The 24,481-nt window shown below is 36.6% G+C and overlaps 1 protein-coding gene across 2 annotated transcripts in view; it reads left to right on the top strand.

The window, feature by feature from the left end:
* The first annotated feature begins 3,049 nt into the window (after nucleotides 1-3,049).
* CPQ (carboxypeptidase Q) overlaps nucleotides 3,050-24,481 on the top strand; it is a 344,836-nt gene continuing 323,404 nt past the window's right edge. For both annotated transcript variants that reach the window (XM_030303994.2, XM_030303995.2), the window contains exon 1: nucleotides 3,050-3,512. In XM_030303994.2, coding sequence (XP_030159854.1) covers nucleotides 3,080-3,512 — 433 coding nt within the window. In that variant the 5' untranslated portion in view covers nucleotides 3,050-3,079. The remainder of the gene's footprint in view (nucleotides 3,513-24,481) is intronic.

Raw genomic sequence — 24,481 nt, 5'->3', positions numbered from 1 at the left:
GCTTAGAGAATTTTTAATGAGAAGTAGATACTTATGGTTAGTGTTAATTGATAAATATGTTATTAGCCTTTCCTTTTTTATTTGCACCAACAACACATTGAAAGAATGTACTTCAAGAATAAGTTGCAATCTGGTGAAATATTTTCATGGTTTAATAAAATTTAGCTTTTAAAAACAAGCATCAATAATAGTGACTATAGAAACCAAGAACCTATGGATATAAATAGTTCTAATAAAAAGGAAAGCAACAGCAATGTATAGTTTTCATAATTTTTCAAAACATTTTAAATATGATCACAAGTTTTTATTCCCTCAGCTTCTTTGTATAGGAGGAAAGACAAGACTCTAAGACATGGAGAGATTAAGGGTTCCTTCATTCCCTAAATGAAAATGTACTGTACCCTATGCTTACATAGGGGTACAATGATTGAAGGTACAGTGATGAATAATTTACCCTACTTGACTTTGAGAGTAGGAGAGGCAAATTTATAAACAAATATATTAGTTGGTAATGTTGTTAATTAGGGAAGAAGCATGGAAAATGGCGCAATTAACTCTGCAGTGGTGTTTGGTGAGACTCCGCACAAGAGGTGATTTTTAAAACATTTTCATTAAAGAATGAGTCTCTGGAGACCTTTACCAGGAGCAGAGGAGTAGGGTGAGGAGAAGGGCCTTGGGGTCAAAGAGAAGGAAAATATGCAGAGATCTAGAGTAATGAAGGGGCCTGGGTGTTAGAAGAACAGTGTCAAGTTCAATGCAGCTAGAGCATTACTGTCCCATATAAATATAAGTATGTAAGTTAAACATTTCTAATTTCATATTAAAACATAAAAGAAACAGGTGAATAATATTTTATTTAACCTAATAATTATGTTGTTTTTCATACTTAAATATGAAGTATTTGGTTTTAAAGATTAAATCAGGTATATATTTTACCTTAAAAAATATCTCAATTTGGACTAGTCCCCCATTTCAAATGCTCGGTATATCTAGAAGCTTCCCTAAGATATGTGTGTGTGTGTGTGTGTGTGTGTGTGTGTGTGTGTGTGTGTGGTGTGTGTGCGCGCGCGCATGTGTTTGATAGAGAGAGAGAGAAAGAAAGAGGAAAAAAGGAAGAAGGAAAGAGAGGAAGAGAGAATGAGAAAAAGAAGGAAGACATTTGTGTGCTCCAGAGGGGGAAGTAGAGAGATGAGTTTGAAGTGGTTGTTGGAGCCTTATTTTGAAAGGCCTTGTATGCTGGCTGAATTTGAAATTTACTCCTATAATATAGTAGTTCATGACTGAGATTCTCAAATTATCTCTGGTGAAAGACCAGTTTTTAAAATGTCAAATTTATTAGACTTTTGCAAAATACAATAGCAGTGAATTTGAAAAATGAAATAGAAGAGACACACAAAGAGAAGCACCACTTTTTAATCATAGGTTAGACAAAGGTACAATTACTCAGTCAATTGTATATAAAGATGTCTAAATCAGTGCTATCCAATAGAACCTTTTATGATGATGGAAATGTTTTATCTGTGTTGCCCAATATGGTAGCTGCTAGCCACATGTGGCTATTGAGCATATGAAATGCAGCTAGTATGACTGAAAAGCTAAATATTTTATTTCATTTAAATCAGTTTAAATTGAAATAATCACATGAGGCTATTGGTTACTTTGCTGCACAGCACGGGATGTGTTTGCTCTTAACCTCTGTATTTACTGTAGATTAGTGAAAAACAGCTGTGGACTGGCATTGGCCCTCAAACCATACTTTCAGGCATTTAGAGCATGGACTCTAGAGTGAGAAAGCCTTTGTGTGTCTATGGCAAGTCACTTAATCTCTTACTACCCCAGGATCCTCTTTTATAAAATGAAAGTAATTTTAAGAAATTATCTCATAGAGGGGCACCTGGCTTGTTCTGTCAGAAGAGCGCGTGACTCTTGATCCTGGGGTCGTGAATTCAAGCCCCATGTTGTAGAGATTATTTAAGTAAATAAATATTTAAAAAAAGAATCTCATAGAGTTGTTGTGAGGATTAAATGTGGAGCAGGTGGGGTTAGAGAAAGCACCAGGAAAAGATAATATCTGCAGTGGCCTTGATGGACGAGTTCAATAGGCAGATAGGAGAGAGCATATCATGTACAGGGAACTCTAAAACCCATTTGGATCATACTCTATTAAGAGGGAGGAGCAGCAGACAGTAGTTTCTGAGCCCTGTGACTGCTACACAGTGGTAACACTGTTTCTTCCTCTCTTTCCTAGTTGTTCTATTTTAACCTCTTAGCATATTTTTAAAGATGTTTATTTATTTATTTTGAGAGATCACATGAGCAGGCTGAGGAGGGGTGCGGGGAGGGGAGGAGCACAGAGAGAGGAGAGTGAGGATCCCAAGCAGATTTTACTGTGTCAGCACAGAGCCCAGAGCCCAGAGCCCCTTGTAGAGATTGAACTCACAAACCCTGAGATCATGACCTGAGACGAAATCAAGAGTTAGACGCTGAATCAACTGAGCCACCCAGGCACCCCAACATTTTAGCATATTTTAAACTGGATTACTAGGTAACGTGATTCTGTTGTTTTAATAAATACTGCATATTAAGCCAATCATTGTCTCTGTACATTTTCATTCCTGCGACTTACGGTGCCTGCATTTGATGATGGAAGTTGGGCAGTGGTTGAGAAGAGAAGGGGACTCCTGTTTGAAAAGTAGTCCCTGGGGGACACCTGGTTAAGCTTCCCACTCTTGATTTTGGTTTAAGTCATAATCTTATGGTTCGGTTAGTGAGTTCGAGCCCCACTTCGGGCTCTGTGCTGACAGTGCAGAGCCTGCTTGGGATTCTCTCTCTCCTTCTCTCTCTGCCCCTTCCCAGCTCATGCTCTCTCCCTCTCTCTCTCCCTCTCTCTCTCAAAATAAATAAATAAAACTTAAAAAAATCTATTATAAAGAAAAGAAAAGCAATTCCTGGGTTATGGGCAGATAGCTGTGAGATTCTTTCCCCCTAAAACATGTTTTTTTTGTTTGTTTGTTTTTTGTTTTTTGGTTTTTTTTTTTTACTTAGATTATTTTAGGAAGAAAACCAACTGGAAAAATCAATGAAGTTCCTTCTTCTCACATTTGTTGGTGTTGTTCACCTTTTATCCCTGAGCTCTGGGAAAACGATATATAAGAATGACATCTCTCAGAGGTCTTTTCAAGAAATTAAAGAAGAAATAGCCAGCTATGGAGATGTTGCTAAAGCAATCATCAACCTTGCTGTTTATGGTAAAGCCCAGAACAGATCCTATGAGCGACTGGCACTTCTGGTGGATACTGTTGGACCCAGACCAAGTGGCTCCAAGAGCTTAGAAAAAGCCATCCAAATCATGCACCAGAACCTGCAGGAAGATGGGCTGGAGAATGTCCACTTGGAGCCGGTCAAAATACCCCACTGGGAGAGGGGGGAAGAATCTGCTGTGATGCTGGAGCCAAGGATTCACAAGATGGCTATTTTGGGTCTTGGAAGCAGCATTGGGACTCCCCCAGAAGGTATTCTTTGTCTTTTCAAGTCAATCTGCTGTGTACTTTATAAAACTAACGTCATGTGATTTAGTTGATTATAGTATGCATGATTCGTATTACAATTTAGATGATAAGAAGGAAGATAAAAATCATTTCTCATTCCACTGGCTTAATGAATTCTCTTTTCTTATATTTGTTGTTCTTCCTTCTTCCTTTCTTCCCTTTCTTCTATTTCTTTCTGAAAGAAAGCTGACTGTGTAGGGTTGCCTTTTAAATGAAGATCTACAGCTATTGGTCCACGATATCTATCAGCCCTATCGCTTAACAACTTATAGCTAGTACAATATTAGTTTCATTCTCCAGAGCATGGAGATAAGTGTGCATAGGATAGAAAAACTATAATTTCCTCCGAGCAACCTCAATGTGCAGAAATTTTTAGAATTAACGAATTAGGGGGCTTCTGGGTGGCTCAAGCAGTTAAGCATCTGACTTCAGCTCAGGTCATGATCTCACAGTTTGTGAGTTCAAGCCCCACATTGGGCTCTGCCCTGGTGATGTGGAACCTCCTTGGGATTCTCTCTCTCACCCTCTCTCTGTGCCCCTTCCCCACTTACGTTCTCTCTCTCTTAAAATAAATAAACTTAAAATTTTTTTTAAAAATTAAAAAAGTGGTGTGCCTGGGTGGCTCAGTCTGTTGAGCATCTGACCTCGGCTCAGGTCATGATCTCATAGTTTGTGGGTTGGGGCCCTGCGTCGGGCTCTGTCCTGCCAGCTCAGAGCCTGGACCCTGCTTCAGATTCTGTGTGTGTGTCTCTCTCTGCCCCTCCCCTGCTCATGTTCTGTTTCTCAGAGATAAAACGTTTAAAAAAAAAGTTTAAAAATTAAAAAATAAAAAAAAAGAATTAATGAGATAGGGAACAGATTTTTACATATGGAATTGATTTGAGTTAATTATTTTTACAGAACCTGAGGACTCTAATGGAAGGAATTATCCAGGGGAAGTTCTGCCTTTACTTATCAGCGCCCTAGCTCAGCTCCAACAGACAGTATAAGTGACTAGATCAGGGATATATAACCAGTCACCAGTGAGCTGTCAGTCAGTCTTGGACCAATCGTGGACTGTTTTCCTGTGGACTGCTCATGGACTATTCATGTATTCTTGGACTATTTAACTATGACAGAGGAACTATTTTATAGAAACTAGTTAACATTCTCTAAAAAGTTTGTAGAAAGTTTTGACTTTCTCTAATGCCTAAAGAAAGATCCAGTATAGAAGTAGATGGTCAGGTTAAGAAACAAACAAACAAACATCTTTTCTGAGGTATAATTCACATACATAATATTCACCCATTTAAAATCTACAATTCAGTGGTTTTTAGTATATTCACAGAATTGTGCAACTACTGCATGGTCTAATTGTAGAACATTTTCATCACCCTGAAAAGAAACTCCATACTCATTAGCAGTTTCTTTGCCTTCCTCCCTTACCTCCCTCCTAAGCCCAAGGCAATCACTGATTTTCTATCTTTATGGATTTGCCTATTCTGAATATTTCACATGAACATAATAATTCACCATGTAGTCTTTTGTGCTGGTTTTTTTCATGTAGCATGTGTTCCAAGTTCATACATTTAGCATGAATCAGTACTTAATTCATTTTTTGTTGTTGAATAATATTCCATTTTTGAATATACCATATTTTATCTATTCATTCATCAGTTGGTAGATATTTGTTTTTCTTATCTTTTGGCAATTATGAATAATTCTGCTAAAAACCTTCGTGTATAAGTTTTTGTATGGACATATGTTTCATTTCTCTTGGATATATGCCAAAGAGTGGAATTGCTGGGTCATATAGTAACTCTGTGCTTAATGTTTTGAGGAACTGCCATACTCTTTTCCCAAGTGACTGTACCATTTTACATTTCCATTAATGTATTCTAATTTTCACACATACTTCTCAACACTTGTTATTATCTGTCTTTTTGGTTATGACTATCCTAGTGGGTATAAAGAGATATCTCATTGGGGTTATGATTTCCATTTCCCTAATGATTAATGATGTTGAGCATCTTTCTGTGTTCTTATTGGCTAGTTGTGTATCTTTGGAGAAATGTATATTCAAATCCTTTGCCCAATTTTTAATTATGCTATTTGAATTTTTATTATTGAGTTGTAAAAGGTCTTCATATATTCTGGATACAAGTCCCTTATCAGATGTTTGATTTACTAACATCCTCTCCCATTTTATAGATTCTCTTTTTGCTTTTTTTTTTTTTTAATGTTTATTTTTGAGATAGACAGAGGCAGAATGCAAGTGGGTTAGGGGCAGAGAGAGAGGGAGACAGAATATGAAGCAGGCTCCAGGCTCCAAGCTATCAGCACAGAGCCCAATGTGGGGCTTGAACCCATTAGCTGTGAGATCATGACCTGAGCTGAAGTTGGACGCTCAACCAACTGAGCCACCCAGGTGCCCCTCTTTTCACTTTTTTGATGGTAATATTACTGCAGAAAAGTATTTAATTTTGATTTAGCACAACATATCTAAATTTTTTGTTGTTGCTTGTGCTTTTGGTGTTATATCTAAGAAAGCTTTGCCCCAACCAAGATCACAAAGATTTACTCCTAAATTTTCTTCTAAGAGTTATATAGTTTTAGCTATTACATTTAGGTCTGTGATAGATAATTTTTATCTATGGTGTCAGGTAGGAGTACAACTTCATTCTTTTGTATGTGGTCATTCAGTTGTCTCAGCATCATCTATTGAAAAGACTATTCTTTCTATTCTTTCCTTATTGAATTGTGTGTATTACATTAATTGATATTCAGATATTAAACCAGCTTTCCATTCCTGGGATAAATCCCACTTGGTTATGGCATATAATCTTTTTCATATGTTACTGAATTCAGTTTGCTAGTATTATGTCTGGTAGTTTTACATCTATACTCACAAGGGATATTGGTCTGCAGTTTTATTGTTATTATTATTTTTTGTGATATCTTAACCTGGTTTGGTATCAGGGTAATTCTAGACTCAAATAATTAATTAGAAAATACCACCTGGTCTTTTGTTCTTTGGAAGAGTTTGTGAAAGATTGACGTTAATTCTTTAAGTTTTTTGGTAGAATTCACAAGCCATCTGGTCCTGGGATTTTCTTTGTGGGAATATTGTTAATTATTAACTTAATATCATTCCTTGTTATAGATCTATTCATATTTTCTATTCTTGAGTCAGTTTTAGTAGTTTGTGTGTTTCTAGGAATTTGTTTATTTTATCTAAATGATGTAATTTGTTGGCATGCAGTTATTTATAGTATTTCCTTAAGTATTGGCATAAATATTTTTAGTTTTGTGAGGATAAGGATCTAAATTGTTATTTGGTGTCACTTGTTTTCATCCTGAATAACTCCCTTTAGTTTTTTAATTTTTTTTCCCCCAAAGAAGGTCTGCTAGCAGAAAATTCTCTAACCCTTCATCTATTCTTATTTGTTTATTGAATCTTAATTTTTGAAACATAGTTCTTCTGGATATACGATTCTTGGTTAACAGTTTTTTACTTTCAGTACTTTGAATTTGTCATCCATTGTCCTTTGGTCTTTGCTGTTTCCGATGAGAAGTCAGTGTTAATGTTATTGGGATTCCCTTATATGTGATTAACCGTTTTGCTCTTACTGATTTTGTTTTCATTTGTGGTTTTCATCATTTTGATTCTGATGTATCTAGGTATGGATCTCTTTGCTTTTATCCTGCTTGGAGGTTGTTGAGCTTTATGAATGTGTCAGTTAGTGATTTTCTTCAATTTGAGAAATTTCCAGCTATTATTTCTATGAATATTTTTCTACCCCTTTTTTGGTCTTCTGGTCCTTCCACTGTCAGTAAGTGGTGGGACACTTAATGGTGTCCCACATTTCCTGAGGTTCTGCTCATTTTTCTTCCCCTTTTTTCCCCTTTCTTTTTAGGTTGTATAACCTATAACAATCTATCATCAAGTTCACTTATTCTTTCTTCTGCTAGTTTAAATATATTGTTGAGCCCCTTTACTGAATTTTTCTTTTCAGTTACATTAATTTTCAACTCTAGAATTTTTTCCTGTGATTTTTATCTCTTTATTGATATTCTTATTTGCTGAGACATTGTCATCATAACTTCCTTTAATTCTTTTAAGTATGGTTTCTTTAAGGTCCTTGAACATATTTATAAACTCAGCTGCTTTGACGTCTTTTTCTGGTATGTCCTACAACTGGGCCCCCTCAAAAGCAGTATCTATTGCCTGCTTTTTATCCAGTGTATTGGCCACACTTTCCTATTTCTTTTAATGTCTCATCATTTTGTTGTTGTTGTTGTTGTTGTTGTTGTTGTTGTTAAAAACTGAACATTTGAAGTAACGTATTCTAGTGACTCTCAATACTGATTCTTCTCCTTTCTTCTCTCCTGCCCACTGGAGGTTGATGTTATTTTTCTTGTTTTCTTTGCCATTTATTTGTTTAATGATTTGATTGTACTATGTGAAGTCTATTTCTCCCACAGTGTACAAATTCTGATGCCCTTGTGAAGAATGCTTTTATTTTCCCTTTTTTCACTTTTAGTCTGGCTCATTAGGAGTCAGCCCTTGATCCACATAAACTACTTACTAGTAAAATGTTGTGTGTAGATCTCATTAGTTACTTATATTTTTACCCTTTATTGTTGGGTGTACACATGGCTTGGGGGCTGTTGTTAAAACTTAAGGAGTTTATGTTTTTGCCCTAAGTTCAGCCACAGCCTAGTAGCTTGGAAGTTCCCTTTACCATCAATCTTGAGAGGGCAGCCTTGGGCATGCACACTCTTCCAGCCTGCTAGGATGCATGTAATTTTATTAAGTCTTGCTTAATAATATTTTCCTCTGTATCAGAATAGCTTGTTTTTCAGCATGTGTTTGGTCCGAGGGCGTGCTTAAGCCTCTTGTGCCAGTGAAGCTTCTGCCCTTTGTTGATGGATCTGTGTGCAGCTTGGGGAATGTTTTCAATCTGACCCATGTCCTGTTTTCATTGTTCCTGAGTAGGAACATGTGCATAGCTTTTCCAGTCACCAGGGTTTACTGTGTGTTCCCAGGAGGGCTTTTCTTGGTTGTTTCTTTTCCTGGTTCTGTTAAACTTCTGATTGCTCTGCCATTTTGCTTGGTACCAGCAGTATCATAAAGCTTCTAGCACTCCTTTAATTGTTTTCTACCAAACTCTCCATTGTTTTGAACAACACCCTTAGGCATGGAATTCTCTATGTTCTGCTTCAAATACAATCACTACCCTGGGTAAGAACTGCAAAGCTCTTTTCTTTGCTTGCCTCTTTTCTGAGAGAACCTCTGTGCTAAAGTAGCACAGGAGTTAGGCACAGTAATAATGGCCTACTTCTTCCAGACTGATATCCTTAGCAGGTCCTAGAAGGGGAGGGTGGTAGCTCCTGGTCTTCTCAGTTTGCTTCTCCCAGTGTGGGACCTCACTATGAATAAGCTGAGACAGACAGTGATGATCAGGGTCCAAGTATTCTTGGTGGCTACGCTTAAGGTAGGATTTCTAACATGTGAGTTGGGGCTGGGTAGAGGAATAGGGCCTCAGCCCTTTTGGAGTGGAGTGCTCATAATAGAGTTTTTGTAACATAATAGAGCTGGGGGTGGGAGAAGGAAGCAGGTCATGGCCCAAACTCTATAGACTCTCATGATTCTAACTCAGATTTAGTAGTTTTTCTTGAATGAATGTTTCTCCATTTGCTTTATGCCCTTAAGACAGTTTTGAGAGACTTTAAGTGATTTTTTAAAAAAAATAATTTTTCTTATTTAAGTTTTGTAGAGGACAGATCTGCCAAGTTTCTCATTCCACCTTTCTGGAAGTACCATTGGGATAGTCTGTTTTGATTTCTCTGAGACTGCATGAATAGGTGATTTGTGAGATATTAGGGAACCCTTAAACTTGGGTTCTGTAGTGTCAGCCAGGTGTTTTGTTCAGTTGCCTCTGTTATACACTAATCTGTATTAGGCACCAGACTTTACATATATATATACATATGTATATGCACATGCATATATGTACATATATGTATGTATATATGCACACAAACACAACACGCATGTAGATCTATTTCTATCTATCTCTATCTATCTATCTATCTATCTATCTATCTATCTAACTATATAAATAGTCTGTATAACTTTTTTTCCTTTTTAAGTTTTCCAAACTACGTTAAAAGACCTAGCTATTTTTTTCTTTTTTACAGATGAGAAAACCGGAGGTGAGGTAGTTAGCCCAAGGTTACACAACTAGTGAGAGGCCAACTGTCAAACTCCAAAGTCTGTGCTTTTAGTTACTAGACTGTATCGCCTCATATACAAATACTTGTATGTTATCTTCATTTATAAGTTTTCCCTTTTTAGTCGTCTGACTGAAGCAGATCTGTCTCAAAAGTTGCTGATACCCATACTGTGGCAGAATATATTGGTGTCTGCACCTTCTTTTTGGACATGTTTCTCATTCCTGTTTCTTTCTTATCCTCATTTCTCATTCTGTAGCTGGGCCTGATCTTCCCTGGCTATCTGCCTGGTATTGAAAACTAAGCCAAGTTACTGATTGCTCCTGGGGCTTTCAAAACCCAGGGGAAGTGAGTTTTACTCACTAGAATCTATTGTGGTGTTCCAAGACTCACTTTCACCCCACTCCTTATTCCATGGGGCTCAAAGTAGATAAACAGTTGTCTGGCAACTGGGCTATTTTCAGCTCTGAGGACACTGGAGAGTTAGTCTGAACCAGGTAAGGAGAAATTCCCACAGGAGATAGAGTGAAGTCAGCATAAAGGGACCTCTGTATGCAGGTAGTGTGGTACAGAGCTCATCTCTTAGGAAACCCATGTTATGTCCTTGGTTCAGCCACCTACTAGTTGTGTGACCTTGGTCCAGTCTTTTGATCGTTTTGGATCTTAATTTTATCATCTGTAAAATGAGAGATGTCTGACATTTGAATCTGTAAGCTTTCTTCCAGATTGAAAAGATTGTGATTTTTATGAGAATCCACAAGGGATGAGTGAAGCTAGAGTTCACAAGAGCAGGGGTTCTCCCAGGCATATGCTCTGGAACAGATTTCGTACATAACCAGAGATGATTTTCTTTAACTGTCCAATCTTAGAGTTGAGTATGACAGTGTGTGTTAATGTATTTGTGTGTCAGGTTAAGGCTCTGTGAATTATCTGTGGATAGTTGGAAGGAGACAGATATGCAAGTAGGCCAAGTAAGACAAGATGCTGAGCGAAACTTAGAAGACAGGAGAAACTATAATTTCAAATCAATCCTGAGAGAACATAGCAGACATCAGATTTAAATGGACTGAGTGAAAGAATGAGAACCAGCAGCCAAATCCAAGAGAGGCTGATATACGGGCAAGAAAGCGGAACTTGGGCAGAATGTTGTTGCCCCTCCTCAGTACACATAATTCTGTGGGTCTCATTATATAGTCTCTGAACCCCAAATAGCAGATTATTTAGTACTTATTAGTTCTCTATGGAGACTGACATCTCTGTAGAGGTACTGGGCTTTCCCAGAATACTATATGTTGCAAATTGTGTTGGGAGCTCCTGAAAAACCAGACTGAATTTTATCTATCTCTCTATCCTCGGCACCTAGCACCATACTCAGCGCTTATTCATTATTCTTTCAGTGTTTGAGGAACAGTGAATTATTTTAGGTAGATCTTTCCTTAGACTATTAGTGACTTGTAATAATAAAAAATAGTGCTTCCTTCTACTTACTGATGTTGTTGACCCATCGTAATTTGCTTCGTAATTGTTTTCTGATTATAAAATCAATCTTGCTCATTACAGAAAACATGTACATAAATATAAAAATAATAATCATCTGTGATCTTTTCTCTCAAAGTATTTCTAGTGTTTTTATTTTTCTCTCTAATTTTTCCATATGCATATATATTTTTGTTTTATAAATTTGAGATGAAACTATATATATTTGTGGCCTTTTATGTCATATATCATAGACATTTACCACATTTAATAAATATCCTTTGAAATAAATGTTAATGGTTATAAAACACAAATATACAATAATTAACATGAATAAAACCGTTATTGGAATCTCTATTATTTCCTTTTTCCTTTTTTTCTACTGTTTCAGATAACATAGCTATACAAATCCTTTAATACAGATAGATTTTTAAAGGAGAAATTTTTATATTTTTTATGAATATCAGAAAGAGAGGAATGATAGGGATATTCTAGGGAGTCTTAAAAGGGTGGCAAAAAATAGCTTTGAAACTGCTCCTATAGATACAAAAAATGCAAATAAAATTCTTAGAAACCATTTTTTTGTCCAAATATTTTAAATTATGTGAAATGTTAATATAATAGAATTTATATAACATTATATATAATATAAATTATTTATAATACAGTGTATAAATATAGTCTATTTAATTATTCACAATTTTAATATAAATATTGATATTTTAAGCTCTTGATATATTTGTTAAATTGTTTTCCAGAAGGATTATGCACATCTACTGTCTTGTCAGCAGTGTATCTTAATATTCTAATCCCTGTGCATTCATATGCATTGGATATTTTTTTTTCTAATCTTTGCCATTGTGATGGGCTTACAATGATATTTCACTGTTATTTTATTTTGTATTTCTTTGCTTATTGGTGAGACTAATATTTTAATATACTTATTGTTACTTGTATTTTTCTTCTTCAGATTATCTGTGAATATCCCCTGCCCACTTTCTATTGGTACTTCAGTGATTTTCTAACTGATGTATAGGAACTCTTTACATAGTAAATATTTAAATTCTTTGTCACCTGATTCAAATTGATTTTTTAAGCTATTGATATGGTTTGTATTGATTCATTATCTCCTTTTTCATGTTTTCTTAAGAGTTTACTTATTTCTCATATATGAAGAGGGCTAACTGGCCCTGGAGTGCATTAAAAGATTGTAAAGCAACAAAGTTGACTAATTTATGCTCCTTCTGTCCTATCAAAGTGCTCTAAGATACAGTTCTTTAGGTCAGTTTACACAGCCTTTGGAACATTAACATCATGGTTTGCAGATTGGTGGGAACTTGATCTAGAAATGGCACTTACAAACTTAAGAATCCAGTCTGTCTGGCCTTAGATTTTGAGCTGAGTGCCCTGATTGGTACTTCTGCTGGGTCATGTCAAACTATGTGTACCTCATGACTTTTCTTCATAGAAATGATTTAGGAGTGGGAGGAAGAGAGGTAGAGATAGCACTAAACTGGGCTTAATGTGTAGAATTGACTGACAGTTAATGTTTAGTTGTGGAACCACTCTACCTGGTTTAAATTTAAAGTAAACATGGGTATATTTTAGGATTTTAAGGTTTTTTTCCCCCTAATTATTGGGAAATCTCATAATGCAGACTTTAACTTGAACTTTTCAGGAATGAATTTGAGAACCATTCTGTAGAAACAAACTACCAAGACTGCTATTGCTTTTCTTAGATTGAACAATGGCTTTTATCATAAAGTTGCTGTAGAAAATCCAGACAGCGCCACAATTGTGCTTGCCTTGGAAATAGTAGAAGCAGTAGAAAGAAGTCTTCACCCAGTTCTGCTTTCCAGATCTTGTTCAGGTGCATAGAGTTGGTGACACTTAAATTTACTTCTAGAACCCTAGCTGTAGGAAGAAATTTAGTTTGTAGGTTTTTAGTGTTTATATACAGTAAAGACACATTTATTTATTTTTATTTTTTAAAATTTATTGTCAAGTTAGCTAACATACAGTGTAGTCTTGGCTTCAGGAGTAGATTCCTGTGATTCATCACTTACGTATAACATCCAGTGCTCATCACAAGTGCCCTCCTCAATACCCATCACCTACCTCCTCCACCCCTTCCACCCCCCACCCCTATCAACCCTCAGTTTGTGCTCTGTGTTTAAGAGTCTCTTATGGTTTGCCTCCCTCTGTAACTTATTTTTCCTTCCCTTCCACTATGGTCTTCTGTTAAGTTTCTCAAATTCCACGTATGAGTGAAATCATATGATATCTGTCTTTCTCTGACTGACTAATTTCACTTAGCATAATACCTTCCAGTTCCATCCACGTAGTCGCAAATGGCAAGATTTCATTCTTTTTGATTGCCGAGTAATACTCCATTGTATATATATACCACATCTTCTTTATCCATTCATCAGTTGATGGACATTTGGGCTCTTTCCATAATTTGACTATTGTTGATAGTGCTGCTGTAAACATTGGGGTACATGTGCCCCTATGAATCAGCAGTCCTGTATCATTTGGATAAATTCCCAGTAGTGGTATTGCTGGGTTGTAGGGTAATTCTATATTTAATTTTTTGAGGAAACTCCACACTGTTTTCCAGAATGGCTACATCCCCACCAACAGTACAAAAGGATTCCCCTTTCTTCACATCTTCGCCAACACCTGTTGTTTCCTGAGTTGTCACTTTCAGCCACCGTGATCAGTGTGAGGTGGTATCTCAGTGTGGTTTTGATTTGTATTTCCCTGATGATGAGTGATGTTGAGCATCTTTTCATGTGTCTGTTTGCCATCTGGATGTCTTATTTGAAGAAGTGTCTGTGTATTCATGTCTTCTACCCATTTCTTCACTGGATTATTTGTTTTGGGGGGTGTTGAATTTGGTGAGTTCTCTATAGATTTTTTGATGCTAACCCTTTATCTGCTATTTCATTTGCAAATATCTTCTCCCATCCCATCAATTGCCTTTTAGTTTTGTTGATTGTTTCCTTTGCTGTGCAGAAGCTTTTAATCTTGACGAGGTCCCAATAGTTTATTTTTGCTTTTATTTCCCTTGCCTTCAGATACATGTCAAGTAAGAAGTTGCTGCAGCTGAGGTCGAAGAGGTTGATGCTTGTTTTCTCCTGTAGGATTTTGATGGTTTCCTGTCTCACATTTAGGTCTTTCATCCATTTTTGAATTTATTTTTGTGTGTGATGTAAGAAAGTGTCCAGTTTTATTCTTCTTCGTGTTGCTGTCCAGTTCTCCCAGCACCATGTGCTAAAGAGACTGTCTTTTTTCCATTGGATACTCTTTCCTACTTTGTTGAAGATTAGTTGGCCATACATTTATGGGTCCAATTCTGGGTTCTCTATTCTATTACATCAGTTTATGTATCTGTTTTTGTGCCAATGTCATGCTGTCTTGATGATTACAGCTTTGTAATACAAGCTAAAGTCCAGGATTGTGATGCCTCCAGCTTTGGTTTCCTTTTTCAACATTACTTTTGCTACATGGGGTCTTTTGTGGTTCCATACAACTTTAAGGATTGTTTGTTCTAGTTTTGTGAAGAATGCTTAGAATGGATGTTAAATGCCAATTGTCCACATCCAACACAATGCTCATTTCATTATGCCTCTTTGATAACAATATGGTATGAAGTTTTTGTTTTGTATAAATAAACAAGTAAAAAAAGATAGCTACTGGTTGTATAGTACACATAACACCACCAATAGCAACTTGGTCCTCTGTAACAAATGAATTATAGTGGCTCTAAAAAGACTAAAAAGAATATGAGGAGAGTAATCATGGAATGAAGTGGGGGCATATCTCCCTGGACATTCTGATGGATTGAAGAGAAATGTTCTAGGCTGATTATGAAATTTGCCACATAAATTAAAGTAGGTTTTCTCCTTCATCTTCTCTGCTGTTTCCCCCTTATCTATTTTGGATGCTTCTCTTTCCTAGGCTTCATCTTAAATGTTGGTGTTTTCAGAGGTTTCTGCCTGTAAACATTTGCCTTAAGTAATATGATCCAATTCCATGGCTTTAAGTACCACCTATATACTTACAATTTTTAATTGTATATATATATATATATATATATATATATATATATATACACACACACACACACATATATATGTGTGTATATATATATATATATATATATACACACATATATATGTGCCTGACTTCTGTCTGTAGTTCCAAGAACTACTGGATGTTCTAGTAGTCCCACAAATTCAGCATCTTTCTCCCCTCAGTTTCTCATATTTGTTAATGATGTTGTCATACACCCAGACACCCATGCTTAGAGCATCTAATATCTGAGATGGTATCTTGCTGTCATGTTTTTATTCTCTGCCTGGAATGCCCATATGTAAGGATTCAGCTCAAATGCCTCCTCTATGGAGACTTTTTCTGTGTTTGCTCATCTCCTTTCTGTACCCTATACATGCTTTCTCTACTAGATAGTAAGGCTCTTAGAGTCAGAGATTCAAGTTTCAGTGGTTCTCAACTTCAGGCCGTTGTGCTCCCCAAGGGAAATTTAGCAATGTCTGGACACAATTTGATAGTTGTGACTGAGAGGCAGTACTGCTTGAGTTTAGTGGGTAGAAGCCAGGAATACTAATAAGCATCCCATAATGTACAGAACAGGTTCTTTTTCCTCCTCAACAAATAATTATCCATTCCAAAGTGCCAGTAGTGTCGAAGTTGAGAAAATTTGCCCTAGTCCTTAGCATGGTATCTCATGCACAAAAAAGCCTCAAGAAATATTAGTCGAATGAATTAAGTCTTTGCATTTATATTGCTCCAACATTCAGTTGGTCACCAAGTCTTAAATGTCATGTGTGATTCCTTTTGTCTATCTCACTGTAGCATCAGAGTTCAGGACCTAACATCTCCTGACTAGTGTTATAATCATCTCCTAATTGATCTTCCTGACCCCAGTCTCAGTTTGATCAATTTCAATACTGCTGCTTCAGTTGTCTTAGTAAAATATGGATCTCATTATGCCATTCCCTTAAAATTTTTCATTGTTCAGGGTGTAGTTAAATTCTTACAACCTTTAAAAGGTGACCCCAGGCTCTGTTTCTAGGTTTATGTCTAGTTCCTCTCTAGCCACACACCTTAGGCTGAAGCTACATGGGCCTAACTGCTCTTGCCTTGATATGTTCACACTTCTTTACCTTGAAAGCTATTTCTTGGGCCTCTGGCTAACTTAACCTTCACCCTAACCCTAAACCTAATCCTAACTCAGCCTAACTCAACTCTTCCCTGCTTGGAGAATTCCTACTCATTTTAAAGACTCATTTAAAATGGATCTTTTCTTTAAAGTCTTTCTTGGATCCAAACCTAGTAAACTTAATTGTTCTTTCATCTCTATTCTCTTAGCACTTTGCCTATATTATGCAATGATCACAATTTATTGAAGTTGATTATTCACAGGGTTCTCTCTTCTGAGAAATTGTGACCTCCTCCAGGGTAAAAGCCACATCTTATCTTTGTATCTCCTTTAGTGATAGGCTCAGTGCCTGGTAGGTAATAGATGCATATTAAATATCCATTGATCTGATGATTAGATTGTGAGAAATATCATACATTTAAAAGGGATATTTAAAAATTTATTCCTACTCAAACAAGCTTCCTTTAGCCCTACATGATTTCCATAGGTCTTTTATGTCCCTGTCATATCCAAATAGCATTGAGTTTTGGTGTGCATCGAAAGTAAAGGCACATAACAAAAAGAAGGGAAAATAAACATCAATGAAATCATGATTGGGTTGTTTGCCACAGTCTATTCTTTCTGAAGATTTAAGCAGCATGGATCAGAACGTCTAGAAAGGTGCAGTTTAAGCATATTCCAAACTCTTATTGTGTTCATCTCAGAGGAACTTAAAATAGCCTTCCTGCATACTCTTAGCACATCTACCAAAGAAAGACATTATACTACTTATAATTTTGATCCATTTCTTAGTGAAGTGCTAACTACTTTGTGCACAAGGCCCCGTCATCAGAGAATTAGTTATTTGAACTTGTCCTTTTCTCCTCCTTTGGTCTCATCAGGGAAACAGCATTTTCAGTGTTCCCCCCCCCCACACACACAGGGATTTATCTTTGTCTAATATCTCATCACAGTGTGAACAAGTGTTCTAAAGAGCCTGTATCCACAGGTGATTCTTGGAATTTGCAGTTATGGGATCAGCTGAAGGATCCAATTCCAAAGTGTCAGAGGTTACAAATTCTCTCTCTGCGTCAAGGCAGGAGTAGGGATGAGGAGGAAAGGGGTAGGGGTCAAAGGAACTCACATTTATTGAGTGACATCTATACGCTAGTCATCACATGATTCTTTTACTTATAGTATCCTTTGGGCTAGGTATTATTCATATCTTACAGGCGACACGCTCTGGGAATTTCAGCACTTTGTCCAAGGTCACGCAGCCAATATGTGGCAGAGCCTTATCCCAACTCTTGCCTTCTTAAGAGGCTTCCTTCTTCACCTTGCCTCGTGGACATTTCTGCCCACATTTCTCATGTATTAATATTTTCCTTTTGGCTGTTTCCTTAAGAATGGGACTTCCACATCTATCTCCTATGTGGTACACTCTCATACAAACACAGCTTAAAAAGCACAAACCATACAACAAAAGCATTACTGAATTTTATTGCATCAGAATTAAGAATTTCTAACATGAAGGATACCATGACAAAAGCTGTTAGATGACAAAATGGGAAAAGATCTTAACACTGTCTAAAATTGTTATGGGATTAATATGTAGGCTATGAACTATTGGAAATCAATAATAAAAAGGCAGTAGCCCTAGTAGCAAACTGGACAAAGGTTCTGAATAAACAATTTAAGGAAGAGGAACCATAAAAGCTAACATGTGTATAGAGATCTCAACTCATTAGTAATGAGAACAATGCACATTTTGAAAAAAATGAGATCATTTTATAGCAAAGATGTAAAATGTGTTGGTGGGGCTGTGAGGACATAGGAACCCTCATGCACTGATGGGTGAGCATGAAGCATGGTGCCACCATTTTGGAGAACATACTGGTAGTATTTAACCAACCTAAATATATTTTTATATTCAATTACCTAGTATTTCACTTCCGTGGTATATTTCCCAAAGAAATTGCCATTCAGTTACCTATGGGTATATATACAAAGATAATTATTATAGCCTTTTTTTGGGGGGTAGGGTCCATCTGGAGGTCCCTCCCTGAGAGAGTAGACATGTAAGATGTGGTGGATGCATCCCAGGGAATGTTTTACAGAAGTTAGAAGCAACAGACTAATATATGTATAGCAACATGGATGGATCTTACATGCATAAAGCTGAATAAAAGTAATAAAAAGTAGAAAGAAATACATAATACAATTGCATACATATAAATACAATTTTGCATGCACGTAGAATTATGTTTCATATTTTCTAAGAAGACATAAAAGAAAAAAGATCTTAGAATGGTTGTCTACTTAAGACATGGGGTGGAGGTGGGAATGAGGAGCGGGAGTGGGGTTAAAAGACAATAAATAAGTTTTAAAAACAAGCAAGTAAAACAAAGAGATTTGCCTTGAATAGGCCAGTGATGATGGTATACTATGAATTAAAGAGTATAATTAACTCAAAACTCTTCATTTGATATTAAAAGCAAAAATCCACTTGCTGCTTGAAGCATGAAGTTAAGGAAGGTATTTGGGTAGTTTGTCATTTTCTCCAAGAGGAAACAAAGCTGCTTCTCTTTTACTTTTTAAACATTATCTGGTTCCCTCTTCTCCTGTAATCTTATGACATTCACTTAGATTTATGCTTATATAATGTGAAATCTTGACTTTTTACTTACATGTTTTTAGTTGTCATACAATATTTATCTTTGTTATTGTTGTCTTAGTTTCAAAGCTTCTCTGGAGGCAGGGATGGAGTTTCTTTCCATTTGCTTTGTGGAGCCTTTAGTGTAGTTGGACATTTAGATTGCATTAGTTATATTCCCAATGTTTAATTTTCTGAAAAATCTTCCAGGAAAAGATTTTCTTTTGAGATTGTAAAAGTATGGATGATGTGCTCTGTAGACTTACTGATGAAATAACGTAGGTTGATAGTACCCAGGTATCCTTTTTAATAAACACCCTTATCCAGCTCGTATTTCATCTTTCCTTCTCTTTAGCAAATCTAATTCCTTTTTCCTAACAAAAAATATCACTGGTTAATAACTATAAGTTTTTGATAACTGATATGAGTGAATTTAAGAAATGTGTTCAGTAATCAGAAGGTTATACTTAATATTGAACTTAATCATGTAGGACTAGGAAATTTCTTCTCGATAGCTGGGATTCTCTATGTCTCTCCTTTTTCTCTTTTTCTTTGTGTCTTTGTTATTTACTCTGCTTGTCTGTCTCTTTATCTGTCCTTCTCTCTACTAACCATCTCTGCCTTTCTTTCTGTTCCTCTTTTCATCTCTCGTTTCTTCCTGTTTCTTTCTTTGGTTTGGACTCTTGGTTTTTGTCTCTTTTTGTCCTCTGCCTTCTAGTTTCTGGTTCATAGACTCATCACCAGGGTAGTCCAGAGCTGATGTATTTGCAGTTATGTCAGATTATTGCTCTAGATTTAATTGGAACTTCTATCTTTTTCTTAGTCCATGAAAGTCCTCTTTGACAGCCTAATTGTATTCTTAGAATTACAGTCCCTGAAGCAAGCTGGTGAGTGCATATTTTGTACTCAAAAATTTTGTGATGGATTTCATTGAAAGTGGTTTCCTAAGAATCAGTGCCATTTTGATGGCCATTGGGTAAATGCATCAATAATATCAATTAACTGAAGGTACTTTGATTTCTCCAGGGGAGCTCAATAGGACAAGGCCTTATGGTACTCCTTACAGTCTTGATTTTCTTTGTGTTAAAAAATTGCATGGGAAATTTCCAGGAAGTTTCAGAGCTTTATGTCATTAAATTGAAACCATTTTTCTGAAGAAAACGTTAAGAAACTTTGTCTTCTTTAGAAGTAGATAGTTTTAGAGATTTTGCATTAACTACCGGTAAATGTGTTAAATACTCAAGGCCTGATTGAAAAAGTGGGTGATCATTAAACCACTGGGACCAGATGACATCCACCTAGTGATTTTGAAGGAACTTGTCAAAACTTGGTTAAATTATATTTAATCTTTGTTAGTGGCTATTGGGCTTAAGAATTGTCAGATTTTCCATGGGACCACATTCTGTAGGAATTCTTTCCAGAAGATTTTGAGAAGTACATTTTGTAGGTGATCATTACTTATTTACTTCATACGATATACATGACAAGGTAATGTGTAGGGCATTTCTGAAAGATGCATATAGATGACTTGTTGGGAGGAAGATGATGTCTGAATAGTGGTAGAAGCCTAGGATAGGGCCAGAATGGATTTATAGCCAGTGGGAACCATTGCACACTTATAAATAGGGGGATTTTGGTGTAAACAGTTTTTAGAACACATTCTTTCGGCTCTGTGACAAATGGACAAGAAAGGAGAAAGACCAGAGAGAATTCAGATTTGAGGGACTAATAATTTGGAGTAAGGGCTTCAGAAATGGAGAACCAAATATTATTAAATAAAGATCAATTAATACATTTTAGATATGAGAGATGAGGAATGGGAAGAATCAAAGATTACAAAGTTTTCAGGGCTCCTGGGTGGCTCATTCAGTTGGGCGATTGACTCTTGATTTTGGCTCAGGTCATGATCTCATGGTTCAGGGGATTGGACCCTGCATTAGGTTCTAAGTTGTCAGCACAAGCTTGCTTGAGATTCTCTCTCTCTCTCTCTCTCTCTCTCTCTCTCTCTCTCACTTCTCTGTCTCTCTCTGCCCTACCCCACTCACACACACACACACACACACACACACACACACACGCACGCACTCTTTCTCTCTCTCTCTCTCTCTCTCTCTCTCTCTCTCTCAAAGAAATAAATATTAAAAAAAAATATTACAAAGCTTTCAAGTCTGGTCTTAGAAAAACCATAGTGGTATCATAGAGAGAAAGACTGAGGAGGGAACTTGACTGAAGACAGTGGACTAAAGGGTTAGTTTTGAATACACTGACCTTTTGATGTTGATTCCATAGAAACAGTCATGTTCTCTTATACCACATCCCTGAGTGCCACAAAGTGGTAATAGTGGAGCAGAGTGTTCACTGAGCCCACCCATGTAGCATTTCTTATTTTCTGCGGTTAAGTTCTACAAACTATTGTATCCTCTGTTGATGCTGCCACAACAATGATTCCTGTTTATTTCTCTGTCAAATCACTGGATGGTGGGCCTGATTCAGACACAGGATGCCTATAATCTCTGTCTCCCCAACTCCTCAGGCAGCACTGGCCACTTTACTGATGCTCGACAATTGTTTACTGTATTGGCATCCATCGTACACCCAGCACAAGGTGAGGTGGCAATGATACACAGGTGAATCAAACGAGGGCTGTTGTAAGTAAGGTGGGAATGAGAAGAACAGGGTTAGTTCTCTCTGGGGGCTGAACAAACCCTTCAGAAGGACATGACATTGAAGAATGAAGGATTCATTGGTGTTAAGAAAGGAGAAAGGGGACAGGAAAGAAGACAAGCAAAGGGATGAAGGTGTGAAAGCATAAGATGTACTTGCCCAGTGACTGGAGGAGCAGATTCTTGGTGAGAAGATGGAAGAGGATGGTGATGGGCCTGGAAAGGTACAAAAGGTAGACTGTAAAAAACTTGCTTAGGCTGTCTTGTGTATTCCTACATTTCTTAGGACAAAAATTATTTCTAGGGTGAGGATAGAAGGGTAGGGGATTAGATGGTAACCTCATTTTGTACCTCTTAGTAGAAGCATAGAGAACTAGGAGTAAAGAGTTTTGAGTTTTAATCTTTGCTACTAACTACTGTCGAGCACGTCAAAGTTATAAAAATTCTCTCAACTACCTGGGGTCAGTTTCTATGGTACTTATAAATATTGTTATTGACACTTATATTTGATAGGGGGATTTATGAGATTTTTTGAGTAAGATTTTTGGTTTTTAAAAATCAAATAAACCAAACAACAGTTCATACTCTCTCGATCACATGGGATCAATGAAATAATTGCCTATCTTAACTTCACAGGCAACTGTTAACCTCATTTCCTACTAATATTACTCTCCAGCATTTACAAAATGCTGCCATTTTGTAAACTGTCCCTGTCAGTCTTACTATGATCCAAATGACTTTAAAGCTAATGCAGCTTTTAGTGACAGAACTAATTTGCAAAATGTGTTTCTGTTTTTTGGAAACTCAGACTGCTGTATTGTGCTGTTCCGGAACCTTACCTTTCAAGTGCATTTTCGCTACTTAATCTGGGGGACATTACCACAAAACATTCAGTGTTTTGTTTTCTAAGAAGGCTCTTGGTTTTCTCTCTCTCAGTTCATGGAACAAGACATTTGCCCTCAGACTGCATTTATACATTATTTTCATCTTGAAGAGCATTTGTTAAGCACTTATCTGTGGGAGCTATGGGTAATATACCTGGTCTGAACAAAAACTAAATCACTAATGATGTGCAAGCAGGAAGTATAAATTCCATACAGTCTCTTAAAATAATATTTTCCTGGTCATGAAAGTAACATTTATTTTCTTTTTTCTTTTTTTTTTTTTTTAAATTTTTTTTTCAACATTTTTATTTATTTTTGGGACAGAGAGAGACAGAGCATGAACAGGGGAGGGGCAGAGAGAGAGGGAGACACAGAATCGGAAACAGGCTCCAGGCTCCGAGCCATCAGCCCAGAGCCTGACGCGGGGCTCGAACTCACGGACCGCGAGATCGTGACCTGGCTGAAGTCGGACGCTTAACCGACTGCGCCACCCAGGTGCCCCAACATTTATTTTCAAATGTAGAAATTTGAAAACTAAAAGCACAAGTAGGAAAATAAAATGAAATTCTAATGAAATTCTGTGTCCCCTCTCTCTCTGCCCCTCCCCCATTCATGCTCTCTCTCTCTCTCTCTCTCAAAAATAAATAAACATTAAATAATTTTTTTAAATAATAAGTTGGAGGAGATTTGTAACAGTGGAATACTACCAAGCAGTTAAAATGGATGAATTAAAATGACATATATTATATATATCAGCCTGAATTACTTTAACAAACAATGCTGAATTTTAAAAAGTGAGTTGAGGAAGCATAGGTACATATGATACAATTTATATGTAATTAAAGAACACACAAGTAATGCTATGTTTATACATTTCTATGTATTGAAGGTATAAACACATGCATAGTTTGAACACCACAGTTAGTAAGTGTTATCTCTGGTGGAAGAAGAGAATGAGATGGGGGAGACAAAGCATCACGCAAGTTGTAATATATGGGTATTTATTTAAAGAAAATAAGAACTGAAGCAAAGTTGACAAAATATTGAGATGTAAGGAGGTTGAAATATGTTTATGTTATCTCTATTATTAATGTAATTAACATATTCATGATTCATTAAAATAGGGAAAGGGGGGCAGAGAGGGTTAATACGTGACCACAATAAAGATATTCTAGCAATGCAAGGGAAAGTAAGTACTTACTGTACCACTGATCCCTGGCTCCTATTCTCTTTGCCAGAGAAAACCACTCTGAACAGTTGCCCTTGAATCCTTCCCATGATGGTCTGTGCTAGAGAAGCATATTGTATACCCATTCCTTTTCTACTTGCACTGTTAATGCTCTTTGCTCTTTTCACCAAACTGTACGTATCTTGGAGATCATTCATCCAACAACTTCTGGCAATTTTGTCTCAAGAAACTTTTGCTTCATGAAGGTAAGTACAGCTGTAGTTTCCTTAATGCACAATTTTGGAATGACTGATCTAGGATACATAGCATCAATTTTAGACACAAAATTGTAAAGACAGATTGTGTTCAGACCCAGATCAATCTTGAAAACAAAATAATGTTTATATTCAGATTTGTAAAGCTCTTTTTCCATTTCAGGTTGTCAAACAGTTGAATATATTAAGCCTGAGACCAGAGACAATGTCTGGGTGAACATATGTGAGGGATTCACACCCCTAAAAAATGCACTTTTCATGCCCTTTAGCAAAGTGGGGGTTCGGTGCTGTTTCTACTTTTACAGGTTATTCTGCGGGTTGCTGCTGAATCCAGATAATGTTAATTTTGTCCTCATTTGTATTCTATTCAGTTTTACCAAACTAAATGTTTGTTAGTGATTTTCAGGAAGGTTGGTAAGATTGTGGCAATATAG

Source organism: Lynx canadensis, chromosome F2, assembly GCF_007474595.2.
Source record: "Lynx canadensis isolate LIC74 chromosome F2, mLynCan4.pri.v2, whole genome shotgun sequence".
NCBI classification, from domain to species: Eukaryota; Metazoa; Chordata; class Mammalia; order Carnivora; family Felidae; genus Lynx; species Lynx canadensis.
This window is presented reverse-complemented; position numbering and strand designations above follow the sequence as displayed.